Below are 14365 nucleotides of genomic sequence, written 5' to 3'. Positions count from 1 at the left end.
GGCAGTTACACATTTTTAATGTATGAGGAAAGACCTCTGTTCTTGCTGAGGCTCTGCACACCTGCCTGCTGTTCAAGTGTCCACAAGTGGGGGCAGTGGCAGGCAAAACCAGAAGGCTCCCATTCTCTTAAAGGGGCCGCCTCCATTTTTAATCTTAAGTTTAGATGCAGCTACCCTTTTTCCTCTAAGCCCATCACAGGTACTGTCAAACCACGTGCAGCCAAACTTGCACATGAACTACATGACCAGTCTGTGAGTCTCCAGTCAGGAAGTGGGTTTCTTTACAGCCTTTGCCTCCTGCTGTTTTCTAGGGAATAGGCCTTTCAAGAAGCCACTAGAGAGGGCTTAGCTAGGGTCAGGGCTAGGGAGGAGGAACTGTGTTATAAACCAGCATACTGTTGTTGTTGTTGTTGTTGTTGTTGTTGTTTTCCTAACCTATGCAAATACCTTAAAGGAAACATCTTGCTCTGAGTACCCAGGTAAGCAGAAAAGGAAAAAATGAATGACCAATCAGGAGTGTGAGCCCAGGACTCCAGCTCTGTAAGTGACTCTGGTAGTCCATCTCTGGGACTGACTCAACTTTGGAAAAGAAATTCCTCTTCATCTTAGGGATGCGGACCATAGTCCGGCCCACTCTAAGTCTGGGAGGCATTATATCCTAGTGAGCATTCGTGTGTACTAGCTCTCACAGGCACTTAGCCAAAACTAATTTCTGAACAGCCTTCAAGTATAGGGCACTGTAGCTAGATAGCACTGGAACACGAAAAACAATATTAGCAGCATCCGGGAGCTACAGGAGAAAAAAACCCACACTCTTGGTTTGCTATACACCTTTGAATAACTAGGGCCAGAGAAGACACCTGGGAAGGCCTTCTCAAGAACGGGCTCCACCCAGTGTGAAGGTTAAGCTCCCTGCATGCATAGCTGTGTTCTGGCACCCTCTTAAATACTTTGGGTACTACCCTCCTCTCAGAGTCTAAACTTTCGAATTCAGTCATCCTAGGAGAACTTTCACTCTCTTTATCTATCAGGGAGATGTGAGTCACACCACTGGGTTAATTATAGCCAACATTATGCACAGAACCTCGGAGCCCACTGTGGGCCACAGTGCACATGGAGACACACAATCCTGAGTAGTGCCTTACACTGGGCCAGACAGGAAAGCTATGCTAGGTTATTAAGCTGTTACCTTTGTAGTTGGGTCACTAACTGCTGCTCAGGTGTCCTGCTGCAGGGAACAAAATAGACCTCCTCTACCATGTCCACATCAAGGCCAGGACTCCTGGGGACTATTACAACCAGGGACAGAGCATAGCAAGGGACACCTAGGCCTAGACTTGTACTACACAGAGGTATTTCTATTGAGCAACTATGACCAAAAGACTCTCTACCAGCTTGGCTGGACCATTTTGGAGGCTGAGATGCACACAGAACAGATTCACATCCTAACCAAACCACCTTCTGCCCAGGACCGAAGTATGTTCTAGAGGCTTCCCTGCCTCTTTCCCTGCTCCGTCTTTGTCTTTGGAGATGCTCCCACACACATAGCTTGCATAGCTAACCATCTCTTTCTATCTGCTTCTCACTATGTTGGACATTTTCCTAATTGCTAGCTAGACAACATGAGAAACTTCAGGAAGCATCTTGTGTGCTCCGTGGCTTTGGTCTAGACATCAAAATCAACCCCACACTTGTACAATGAGAAAGACAGAAGCTTCTGTGTCTGGATTTTGTGCAAAGTTGACAAGTATTATTATATGAAAGACTCCAGGCCATAGTAAGTGCTTAACACACGCAGCACACTGGGCAGCATATCATATGAGGTCTAACTGACAAGGATCTTGCTTTGCCCCCTGATGTTGTCAGCAGTTACTGGAATTCTATATGGGAAATATATCTCCTGACCTCAAAGAACTAGAATTGTACTGCAAAGCTGAAAGGGTCAGAGATAAATACAGGGTGAGAATGAACGGCCAGCCTGAGTGTACCTCCTAGGTACCTAGCACTGTTCTTTGGGACACCATGTATTCACTAATTCTCACGTGCCTATGAGACGGGATCTGTTTATTACTACCATTTTTTTTTCAGACAAGGAAAATGGGGCTCAGAGCTGTGAAATCTCTCAATGTCACACAGCTGGGCAGTGACAGAGCCCAAGCCTGTGCTCATGATCCCTACAGCTTGTAGCCTCATGTTGGAGCAGCTAAGAGTGGCCATCCTTCAAGTGCCTAAAGTGGTCTTTGTCGCGAAGGCGTTTTTGAATGGCAGATGGGATGCTGATGTCACTGAAGCCATGGCATCAAGCAAATCTTACTTTGGGCGGCGGGGGAACGTGTGGAAAGGAGGGGAGTGTGTGTCTGGAATTGAGCCTCTGTGCTGTGGGAGCAGTGGCTTCTCCTCCAGTACAGGGACAGCGAAAAGGAGACCTGATGGGGGGCAGAGCTGGAGAAACTGGGACATGTCAGAGGTGACAGGGACTTTCCCAGACCATTGCTTAACGGCAGCCAAGACTTGTGCTGATGACATCTCACAGCACACAGCCTACACTTTGCTCAGTGGAAACATCCTGCTTCAAAGACAAAGAGGTGGCATTTCACACTGGAGTTCAGAGTGGAATTCCCATGCAGATGCCACCCAACCATCGTGCATAGTGAGAGTTTGTTAAAGAAACAGTGACACCCCCTCCCCAAATCACGAGACTCAGAGACTTCTGTAAATCACACAGGGGAGCTGTCCCCAGGAAAGAAGGAAAACCTGTTATCTAAAATGCAGATAGGTCTCAAGTGCAAATACGCCAGGGGTTCAGACACACTTGAAAGCAACTCCAAAGGCAGCTTGTGCAGTTTGGGCCCAAGAGTCTGAGGAAGCTCGCCCAATCCTGGCCTTCAGAACTACGAGCAGAAACAGGGAACCAACTCCTCCCATAAAATTTTAAGACATTCAGAAGCAAAAAGTTAACAAAGGTGGTATGGCCACACCCTGCAACCCTAGGAATTCCTCTACTGGTGGAAAATGATTAACTGCCACCACACTCATCAGGAACGAGGCAGGAGGCATGAACTGGCACTTCGGGCCGCAGAGACCTGCTCTCCTCCTACCCAGGTCAAATTTTCCTGGGAATTTTCCTCCCTGGTAACTCCAAAGTAATTCTCCACTGACTATAACTGAATAGCATGCTGACTAACCCAGAACTCTGTAGAAGCACCCAATGGATGCCACATGAGTGCCTGGGACCTGCTCTCAGGCTGCTGTTGGGCAGGAGGATTCCTTTCCCATCTCTGCAACATGTCCATCACAGTGATCTGAGATCAAGAAGGAAAACGGTCTCCCTTCCTTCCTGTTCCCAGCCTCTTTCTTCCCTACCCTGCCCAGGAACACTCCACAGTCAGAGTGGGACAAGCCTGGGAGTTGGCACCAGCCCTGCCCAACACAAGGAGCTCAGATAAATTGTTACCTAGCATCTCTGGCTTCTGGGAATGTGACTAATGCTCAGTGTGGGCAACCAAGGTCTCTTCCCACACCAACAAGTTGGCCTATCTCAATGCTAGCCAACTCTCGCTGTGTTCTCCCAGCAGTGCTTGCGTGGAAGGACTCCATCAGGAGCCTACTGCAGGGTAACATGTTAGAAAGCTCTACCTTTCCTGAGCCGTGTTCGGAATGTCTGAAATCTGCACAGATGCACCTACTTTATGAACTTAGCAACCCACCTCGCTTTTCCTTATTGCTAAGTTGGGCTCATCAAAAGCCTCCCCAACACTGTCACCATTTTGTGTCCTAGTAAGGGAAGATTATTTTGCAACTTAGTTTTCTCCAAAAGACTACTGAGTGCAGGTGCTAAGCCAAAATCACAGGCCACGTCCTGAGCTGAAGAGCTTGGCAGGCCTTTCTTTTGTTTGTTTTCTCAAATGTTGTTTGTTGATGGCTTTGGGTTACTACACCCTAAAACTCAACTGTATTCAGACCTCAAGGTTTCTGGGCTTGACCCATGGATGTTCTTACTGTGTGACTTTAGACTGACCCTCCTGTCTGAAATGGCCAGAACAGAATTCATTCAGATGAAAGGCAATTTAAGGGGACCCTCGGGACACATTTGGGGTTGCTTTTCCTCAAAATCTGATTACTTTTAGTGTGATATCAGAGAGAGAGAGGGGGGGAGAGAGAGGGGGAGAGAGAGAGAGAGAGAGAGAGAGAGAGAGAGAGAGAGAGAGAGAGAGAGAGAGAAGGAGGAGGAGGAGGAGGAGGAGGAGGGAGGATATAAAATACACATTTAATTTATGATCACTAATGAATGGCTTTGGGCATAGTTTTTCCAGGCTCTGGGTGAAAAGGAGACTTGTTTCCTTCATAATTACAGCTTAGTGGGTGATGATATACCCAGATATGGATTACCATAGGTCAGCTGAGTATCACCTGCGGCAGGGATATGAATGGGCCCTTATCTGCAGCTGTGACTAGGAATATGGAATGAAGTTCAAATAATGGTGATGCAGGGGCCAAGACCTCTGTACTGAAGCCGAAGCCAGCCCTACCCAACCCCACACTCTCAGTCACATGGACGAAGTGTTAACTAGTGACAAGAGGCCACCTGGGTCTTAATCCCTCTGTCAAGGACATGGAGATACCCAAGGACTGTAGGAATATTCCCATTTCTTAACATGAAGAGCAGATGATGCATTCAAGCAAGACGTGCAGTGTTTAAAATTCATTTAGGAGCTACCTTCTTGCAGAACAAAACTATCTGCCCTTGGATAAAGCATGATCTTTGTGCTCAGTTTCACCATCTCTAACATGGGGCTAGAAAGATAGAGAGGAAAGGAAACTACTATGTAATAATAATCCAGTATACTATCTTACCTCCATAGCAAAATTAACTAAACAAATGAATGCTAGACATTATGCTAGACCTAGGAGGAAAGGACCCATAATCATAACAAATTGATTATTTCAGCATGCAAGCACAGACTGAGTGCTCAGCATTTTTTTTCCTGAGGCCTACAAGGTATACGGAAAACAGCGGGCTGCTGGCTCTCTGTGCTGTAATTAGAAGGGGTTCAGAATGTGTCTATGAACAAGAGAAAACGGAGCTTTCTGATTGTATCGGTTTGATAACCGTAAGCAGAAAGGTAAGGAGTACATGCTGGCGGAAGCCAACATTGCATTTGATGTATTCTTCGTTCAGCTAACAGGCAGGCTTTCAAGCCATGTTATCTGCCCCCACATCTCGACCTAATTTAACAAGTTGCCATGGGAGCCCAGTGAAGGCTGATGCAATTTTCTTATCTTTGAAGGAAGAATGTAACTGTGCAAGAGAGTGTGAAAATTCCATTTCTAACTGATTTCCACACTTTTACAGTGAGTGCAGTAACTAAGATATCACAGGAAGAAGGAGAATGCATTCCTGTGGATGCGATATGGATAGAAACCTCAGGCCCCAGCCTAGGACAGGAAGACACAGCCTCTTCTTGGCCAGGTGCATCTAGGCACATGCATGTAGTACAGACTAGGTAGTCATGGTATAGAAGTCTGAGTGTCTCTACTGTAGGTCACACACAAGCTGCAGCAATTGAATTTTAGGACTTAAAGGGGCCAGAACCAGAGATAGAAAACCAGCGTGACTTTTATAAACATGACAAAAGTACTGCCAACAGTTACAGCGTGATTTCCGCTTTCCAAAGTACTTTTCAAACGTCCTCTCATCCTAACACGCCTGCACACAGCCAGACACCAGTCTGTAGACACTCCAGCCATCACCTCAAGCAAGAGACAGGGCAGGATAGGTGTGCTCCATCCCCTCTTAATCACTGTTTCTGAGATGAAAAGGGCCCACGAGACCACAGCTCAGTTGAACCTGCAATGAAGGCAGGAAATGTTCCCCAAAGACAAAAACGCATGGGGGAAACCACCAAAATCTGCTCTGCTCTCGCACACCTAACAAATCCCAATATTTGCACCACAGCAACAAGAGATTCTAGTTCAAGTCTAAGGTCACTTACAATACACCGAACAAAACAGAAAGCCTCTGCTGGGGGTGGAGGGGCGGCGTCCTATTTACACCTAGTTGGTGCTCATTTGCTGAGATAATAACCTTATTACAAGCAGGGGTTTCTTCTCACGTTGTCTAGCACAATGTCTAGCACTTATTTAATTAATTGATTTGGTTCAGCTGCATTTTCACACATCTCCTACTGTCAAGAGAAGGGCGGAGAGTTCTACTTCACTAAAAGTAGAAAAAGGTACAAGGTAAATTTGCCTAAAATCACGCAGTGTGTTAGAGCTGGGAGGGAGCTCAGGGGACTTCTGTTTTCTGGGCTATTGTTCTCACCACTATTTGAGTATGAGAAAGACTCAATTCAGTCGTAAAGAAACAGAAACTAAATGTAGAGATGCTTTAATTTTTTTTTTTTCAATTCACAGAGCATGACTCTGAGAAGGCTAACCGATAATCCATTTCCCATCTCTACTCACTGAAGGTCTCAATCCCATGCGGAGAGGGAGGGAGGGAGAGAAAGATGGAGGGAGGGAGGGAGGGAGGGAGGGAGGGAGGGAAGGAGGGACGAAGGGAAAGAGACTATTGAACAACAACCAAACAAGAGCACTGTCAATTATTTGAGCACTGCCCTGGCCTTGTCTTTTCCCTTCCAAGCAGCCCTTCTCCCTCCACACTTGATCACATCCTACTGCATGCAGCTTGAGAGTCTAGCCCCAACTCCGAAGTCTGCCATTCCTCTACACCTTGAAAGACTTTCTGTACTTTTTCTCATCTGAGGTGTCTTCCATAAGAATGAGTAAATCTCCCAATGGTCTGCTCTCTACAAATAGACAAGGATCCGCTGAAGTGTACCCACCTACTATCTTCCCCCCCACCCCAAAAAAAAGGTGTGAAGGTATTTCAGAAAGAATACATATCTTCAATGTTGTCTGTGTCTCACGATCCTATATACAGACCTTGCTGCCACTCCCAATCATAGAGTTATTTCCTGGGCACTGCTGATGCAGTGACTGCCCTAGGGTCTTTGCGGGATGCAATATAGAGAGTTCATTCTTGATCTCTGAAGGATGAGTAATTTTTCTAAGTACATAAATTTTGTTCTTAAAGATCAGTTAATTTTCAGAAAAATCCCATGGCTACCCTAGCATACTTTTAACATCAGACAGGTGTGTCAACAGAGACACCGCGTCTGCTGTTTGTCTTTAGTCACATAGAGTCCTCACCTGTGCAGGCGAAGGACATTTTAAGAGGACAGCAGCCAGACCACATCTGACTAACAGACTTTAACATATAACATAATCTCCTCTCAAACGCACTTGAAAGCCCTGCAAATCCTGCAAAAAGGGCCTGATGCTTAGCACAATTATCACTCAATTCTCCCTGGACTTTCCTCAGGCAAACCATTCCAGGGCTCCTGGGTTAAGGTACCTATGTGCTGCTGCTCATGGGAACAGTGAACCACCGCCTTGCTCTACTAGGAGATTCTCTGTCTAAGCCCAAGCTCGCTGAACTTCATCCATTCTCTGGGTTCTTTCTGAAATCACTACTACTCTAATGATAGTTTTCACACCCGTGAGAAAACCAATCCTGAAGCTAAGTAGTAGTAGCTGTTGTTGCTGTTGTTGTTAAGTGTCTTACTGCAGAAGCCCAGAACGGATCTCTACAGGGCCTGTAACCCTGTTCCTTAATTCAAACAGCAAGCTGCTATGAGAACCACACCGTGGAACTCTGCAGCACGCACGCCATTCAACTCTGTCATTGAGAAGGCCAGCTTCCAGTTTTGTATTTAGAAAGGCGTCCCCAGCACAGGCCAGCAAAAGCCCCTCTGCTATCCATGAGGCAGTTTCTAGAAACTCCCCATCATCACGGTCCCCAGATATGAAAGAAGTTGAAAAGTTATACTTGCTATGCTCTTAAACATGAGATGGAAATGACGTGATTGGCTTCCAAAACTCAGTGGCTTTTCACAAGCACAATGGCTTGAGCCTGAAAGACCTTCCAGAGACATCTACTCCTCACAAGGAGAAAAAGGGATGCCCCTTGGGTCTCTGTGCCTTACACTTGACCTGGCCCATGGAAACATGCAAACAGCCACCTAGACCGGGGCTGGGTGCCTACCTGTGTAGCCAGCCAGGGCAGCAGCAGGAATGACAGGCTTGTCCTTGTTGAGGTCAGCGCGGTCACGCACATAGTCCTTGAAGGTGCCCTTGGGCTTGTGGTTGGGCAGGGCAGCGGGATAATCCTCGGAGTCGAAGCTGTCATAGGAGGGGACACGCTGCAGGCTGTTGAAGGATGACTGGCTGCTCCAGGACTGGGTGAGGCGGTCACAACTATCGTAGCTCTCTATGCTCTCAAAAGAGTCCTGGCCCCCGAGTTTACCTGGAGGTAAAGGAGGAGGTAGGAAGAGGGCAGGGAGGAGGGGTTGGGGGAAAAAACAACTGTAAAAAACCCTCTTATGGAGGACAGATTGCTAATCAGATCTGGAGAGTGATGAAGGGAGAGAGGGCCCAGGGATACAGGAGTCCCAAAAGGCATGAGTCTACACTAGGGGGAAGGAGGTTGGCCTGGCTGAAATACCAGAGATGCTGCCGCTGCCCGCTTACAGTTCCTAGCCTAGACCGGAAGTTGGGTTCTATTCCTCTGATCTGTTGTATGGACCCAACAGGATGAGGACCTCAAGAATTCTAAGGCCAGAAATGTAGAATCTTGTACTTGTCAAGAGATTCTTGGTTATTATATTAGTCTTGGTGAATACATTAGACTTGATGAAAAAAAAAAAACAGCCCGGTCAGATTGAATCTCTTATTTTCAACTCTAGACAAATGAAATGGTGTGAAAAGGACCAAACTGGTGAAATATTTTGGTCATGAGAAGACTTAGAGCAAATTGGCCTCCCTTGACGTTAGAACTAAAGTATTAACTTTCTAAGTAATCCCCCCCCCAAATACTAAGTGATTCCTTCATGCCCTCTCAAGTAGAGGAAGAAGCTACGCCACGCCTTCAAGGAGAGTCAAACAAAACCCGCCAAGGCTCGCTGTCACCCTCCTAGGCAGAAAACAGTATTGGTTTCCCTCTCCAGTAGTTTAGTGCTCCACAACCAGGAAGATGGGATGACTGTGGAGCTGAGGCCCAGGGCAGCGTCAGAAACCCTTCACTCTGTGAGTTGCTTAAGGCATTCTGAACTGACCACAAGATCATGCAAGCTCATCCATTTCCCAAACCAGGTTATAAACAGCTGCTGGGGTTGTGCAATCACTCCTGGGGAAATTTCCATAGGCAAAAAAAAAACGCCACTAACAGAGAGGCTAATATGAAAACCTTAAGTGGAGGAAAATAAATACATCAAAGACCTAAAACAGCTCCCAGGAATGTTTTCTTTGTGTGTTTCATGTTCGGCTACTTTTTGGGCAACTGGAGGCATATCTCAAGAGACAGGATGGCCACTCCTGTCCAGCACAAGCCAAAAGATTGAAAGATATGACAAATGTGCCTGCAGAAATACCCCCAAATCAATTCTTAATTGTGCAAAGCTGGCTAAACCCTGAAGTAAACGTGCCTTATTAGTGTGCTTCTGGCTTGTCTTCTCCTTCATGACAGTGAGCACTGGTTAAGAAAACACAACTCAAACATAAGAAGCTGCTCAAACCAAAGTTAAATACTCAGGAAAGATACTGTTCTCAAAGTTGTCAGTCTGTCTGTCTGTCTTTCTTTCTTTCTTTCTTTCTTTCTTTCTTTCTTTCTTTCTTTCTTTCTTTCTTTCTAAGTCCATATAAACCAGTGCTTCTAATGCAATCCACTGCTATGGACATTCTACCCTTCCGCTCCCTCCTGTACTGCTTAAGACAGAAAAAAATGCCATACCTCACTCTACCTTCTGTCACTTGTTCAAAGGAAGGCAATGTCCAGAAAGCAAATCAGAGGCTAAGGAGTGACTGGCCCAGCCTGCCCAGCCTGCATCACATTAGTACCTTTCCATTACTGTGGGGATGAGGGGAGCGGTTTCGAGACAGGGTTTCTCTGTGTAGCCTTGGATGGTCTTAGACTCACAGCTATCCTCCTGCCTCTGCCCCACTGAGTGCTGGGATTAAAGGTCCCTCTCCCAGGCATTACTATTTTTTAAGTCACATTAAATGCATCAGGGAAGCAGTCCATACACAGACTGCCCCAGCCTCTTTAGCATAGCAGAAATGTCTCCAGTATCTCACAAAAGGTGTTTTCTTTCTCCTACTAGCTATGGATGCTGTCATTCAACTTCTCTGTGGCACACTCAGAAAGCCCAAGAAAGAACCCTATATTTCCATGAAGGATGCGCTGCCCACTGAGCCATCCATGTGTAGGTCTTCTCTACGCCTGAGCCTCTAGCAATCACTCTTATCTCATCAGCCATTTTGATATTTGGCGGGCCAGGAGCTGAAAGAGCTTCATTTAGCAAAAGTGCTAGAGTAGGCGTCACTACTCTCTCGCAGCCTCGCCAGATGCCACTAGGTTCAGACTTGTGATTTAGAGCAGAGAGCAGCCTTTATTTTACTTCTTTTTCACAACCCAAGAGCTGGAAGCCTTCATTAACGGGTATTTTCTCCAAAACACCAACTTGAATCCAAAAGGATCGGACACTCGGTTCTGCTCTGTTCAACCAGGAGGCAAGCATCCCCAAAACAAGCACTGCCCATCTTTTCTGAGAAATGGCTCTGCAAGGTCCTTCCAAAGCTTACTGAGTCCACCGAACAGCACTCGGAGCAGTAGTCAGCGAGCCCCGTAGCCACCCACAGAAAAGACTCACACAAAGACAGGCCTCAGAGCTCCAATGAGTGGGACAGAGGAGTACTTTGTATACTGTAACACAGAATCTGAACACTACGATTATTAATAGTCAGCTAACAGTAATGTCTTTAGTCTAGACCAATCACAACACTCAGAATCAATGGCCCTTTGGCCAGCCGTGTTACAGCATGTCTACCATGCAGCAAGCAGGCCTGCACAAGCTGGTCTTCCCCTTAAGTCTGTGGCCTGAGCTTGGAGGAGGTGGATGACAGTGAAGCCACAAAGAAACACCTGATGTCTATAGTAAGTATCAATTTGGGTTTATAATCGTTAGTTAGGGCATGACGGGGTGGTAAGGACCCAAGAGCCAAAAAAAGGAAAGTGGGGGAGGGGCCCTGACACCAATCCCAAACCAGCCACAATTGTAAAACAATATGATTACAGATCTACCCAGATTTACAACACAGCTGAACCCCAAACCCACAACTCAGTCTTCTTAACTCTACGGAGAGACAGCCCCACAAAGAAGAAAGCGGTGTGAGAAGTGCACAGATGCATACACTTGTGAGTATGTATTTAAATAAGACATGTACCCAAAAATAAAAGACAGGCAGAAAGGGGAAGACAGACCTGGTCCCACCCATTCCCTTTGGTTTGAAACACAAACAACCTAGGGCCTAAGAAGGACGATTTGAGTTCCGATTTTGCAGGGACTTGCCCTGTGCAAGGCCAGATAGCTATCCGCAGGCTTGCTGGAAGGAAGTGTGACAGGAGGATGGATCACAGTGGCCACAGGGTACCTGTACCTTCGGCTCTGGTCCTTTTGGACAGCTCTGAACAGGTAAAACGGGGAGTCGTTCAGTGAGCGGGAAGCACTATCCTGCTCTTCCTGTTTATAATGCCTTCCCATTTTCCCATCAGGAAAGTCGTTTTTCAGCTTTTCAAAAAATGAGTGGGCTCTTCTTGGATGAAGAAGCCCCTCCTCTGAACAGACTGCACTTTCTCAGCAACAAGACAATGTGAACACACTGCTCCTGGTAGCGGAATGCTCATGGCCTCATCTTAAACATCGGGTACATTCTACCTTTGGGGCATCAAGTCGGTCAGACCTATTTTGAAACACTTACTTCTCTGCCAGTGAATGTTTTATCATTACTATAATAGCCTTGCCATGAAGAGTACTTTCTTTTGGAAGCCTGTGGCCACCTCTTTCCCTGGTCCCCTAGCTAAATACACACTTTCACCACACTGTTGATGACCAGTTCCAAATAAACCATTGGTTAACCATCTTGTATCTTCCCAAACCGAAGAAGTCACAAGTGGCTAAGTTCCCAGGATGAGCAGCAAGGGTCATCCCAGGTGCCAAGTCAGGTTCTACAGTGAGACCCAGGTGTGTCCCAAGAGGAACACTGAGGCACGTACCAAATTTCAAGAGGATTACGATCCCAAGCAGAAACTGCCTTAAAGAAACTGCAGCCTGTCTTTCAAAATCCAACAAGAAGTATCATGTAGGCAAACCATTTTACCCTGATAACACACTTGCTTATTATTCTGTCTTACTTAGCTCCATCATGGACCCTAAGATCTTTATGATCATGTTGGATAAAGCTAAAAATCACACGGCAGAAAGGTCTTACTGTCTACACACTCAAACATGGAAGAGCTAAGACTGATGAATAAAGGACTGATAAGGAAGCAAAATGGGACCTGAAAAACTCATGCAGTGAGGTAATTTTGTACACCCAAGGAATCTGAAAGTAAATTTGACCTACCACGACTGGCCCTCCCCATGCACATGTTGTCTGGAGTTAACACTTCTTGCTTGATGGCAAAGTAGTCTGTCTGCAAGGTATCTGTCTGGAGAGGGTCCCGGAGAAGGACAGAAGGGTAGTCATTCTCATACTTGAGGGACAGGAGTTCCTCCGAGCTGATGGGATGCAGCGTCTGATAGGACTCTGTGATGAAGCTGGGCTCTGAGAACTCTGAGGGAGGAACACACTGAGCATGCTCGATACCATAGCCTAGAAAAGAAGAACGTTTACAATTGGAGACACAGGCACCGGAAAGAAGCAATCCTTACTACTTATCTAAGACCCATCATGGGATGTGAGCTGACTCCCTTCAAAAAGAAAAGAAAAGTAAGTCAGAAGGACTTGGGTTCAACCTTGATCCACAACTTGCTATCTGTAGCCCTTGACAAGATACCTTCTTTTTTTGGTCTTAATTTACTGATTTGTAAAATAAGGCTAAGTGGTTCTTACTCAAGGTGATGAAGGGTTAATGAGGCTGTGCATGCACAGTGCCTCACCATCTCTGGCATTCTTGATAAGGTCTTGATGTCTAGTGAACGTAACTGTTGTCATTGGAATAAAAACTGTAATAAGCAAAAGGATAAAACAATACATCACCCCTGTTTAACACTACCTTTAAGGCAGAGCCACAGAAAGCCAATGGTATTCTTTGTCTCCAGCCATCTTTATAGTGTGCTAAGGTATCTTACACTAAAAAGGAGAGAAGAGTTTTGTTTTCTATAATAGAAGGTGATGCTGAATGTGTCACTCATGGTCTCCAGAAGGATTCCATAGTAAATCCTGTCATCTTTAACAGTAGGCAAAGAAAGCATGTGGGCCAAAATAAAATTCCTAGCCCAGGCCACTCCCATCACTATCACAAATGGGATTAAATAGGATCAAAATTCTAGCCAGGGTGTATTCCTTCCCAGTTGCAGGAACCTTGTAGACCGATAACTACACATACAAACTTGACGCCTGTACTTGCTAAAAGTCATAAAGCAAATAACACAAAGCAGAATATAATTGAGAAACTATTCCTTTCTATAGAATTATTATTAAAGTATCTGAGGTCACCATGGACAAGGGGGCCGTTCTAAGTTTCCTCTCACAGAGATCGGAGAGGCGAAAGGAGAGCAGAAGACAGCACTTACTAATGAAGTAGTCCGAGGGGTAGCGGGACTCTGGGTAGGTGGGGTTGACTCCATTCACCTGATAGGGTTTCACATCTTCTGTAAGAAACACAGCAGGGAGGGAGTGATATAAAGGGAGCATCCAAGTGACTCTCGGCCGACAGGGATCTTGACACACAAGGATCCCAAAGATCTCAACCTTTTTACCCTAAGGAATCCGCAAGCCCATTACAGGAGTTGGTGTCTCGGTTGCCTGGATGGAGCCTTAGTTCAGGATGAGATCATAAAAGCATGGCTGAGTGTATCATTTCAGTAGCTGTGAAATGGGATTTATCCGTTTATCTTGGAAGGGGACCCAGTGGATAATCACTGAAGGTTGAGAAAACACTACCAGCTCTCATTTGTGATGTTTTGGTGTTCCCCTTCAGAGAAGTGAATCTCCAGGCTTGAGTCTGGGGATGTCTCAAGGACCATGGTCAACGCCTAACGCTCAAACCGATCAATTAAAAACCATTCCAGAAACACACTCCTGTCTTTAGGCAAGGAGGGTTTTATATCTCCATTTTTATTTTTTCTTTTTCTTTTTCTTTTTGCAGATGTCTGGATTTTTGTTTTTTTCAATTCTGTTTTTCTCATTGTTCTTGGAATTCAATTCAGGCTCAGACAAGAAACAGGACACTGGTAAGGTGACT

At 45.9% G+C, this 14365-nt stretch overlaps 1 protein-coding gene across 4 annotated transcripts in view; it reads right to left on the bottom strand.

The window, feature by feature from the left end:
* The window catches only part of ETS1 (ETS proto-oncogene 1, transcription factor), a 122872-nt gene that overhangs the window by 13445 nt on the left and 95062 nt on the right, over positions 1-14365 (bottom strand). For 2 of the 4 annotated variants that reach the window (XM_084781557.1, XM_084781558.1), the window contains 3 exons: positions 13695-13772; positions 12523-12771; positions 8108-8368 (listed from right to left, as the gene is read on the bottom strand). In XM_084781557.1, coding sequence (XP_084637683.1) covers positions 8108-8368; positions 12523-12771; positions 13695-13772 — 588 coding nt within the window. The remainder of the gene's footprint in view (positions 1-8107; positions 8369-12522; positions 12772-13694; positions 13773-14365) is intronic. The other 2 variants (XM_084781559.1, XM_084781560.1) reach the window with 1 other exon arrangement.

Source organism: Acomys minous (assembly GCF_964271855.1).
Source record: "Acomys minous genome assembly, chromosome: 5".
In the NCBI taxonomy this organism is placed as follows: domain Eukaryota; kingdom Metazoa; phylum Chordata; class Mammalia; order Rodentia; family Muridae; genus Acomys; species Acomys minous.
The sequence above is the reverse complement of the archived record's forward strand: the minus strand, read 5'-3'. Positions and strand labels throughout refer to the sequence as shown.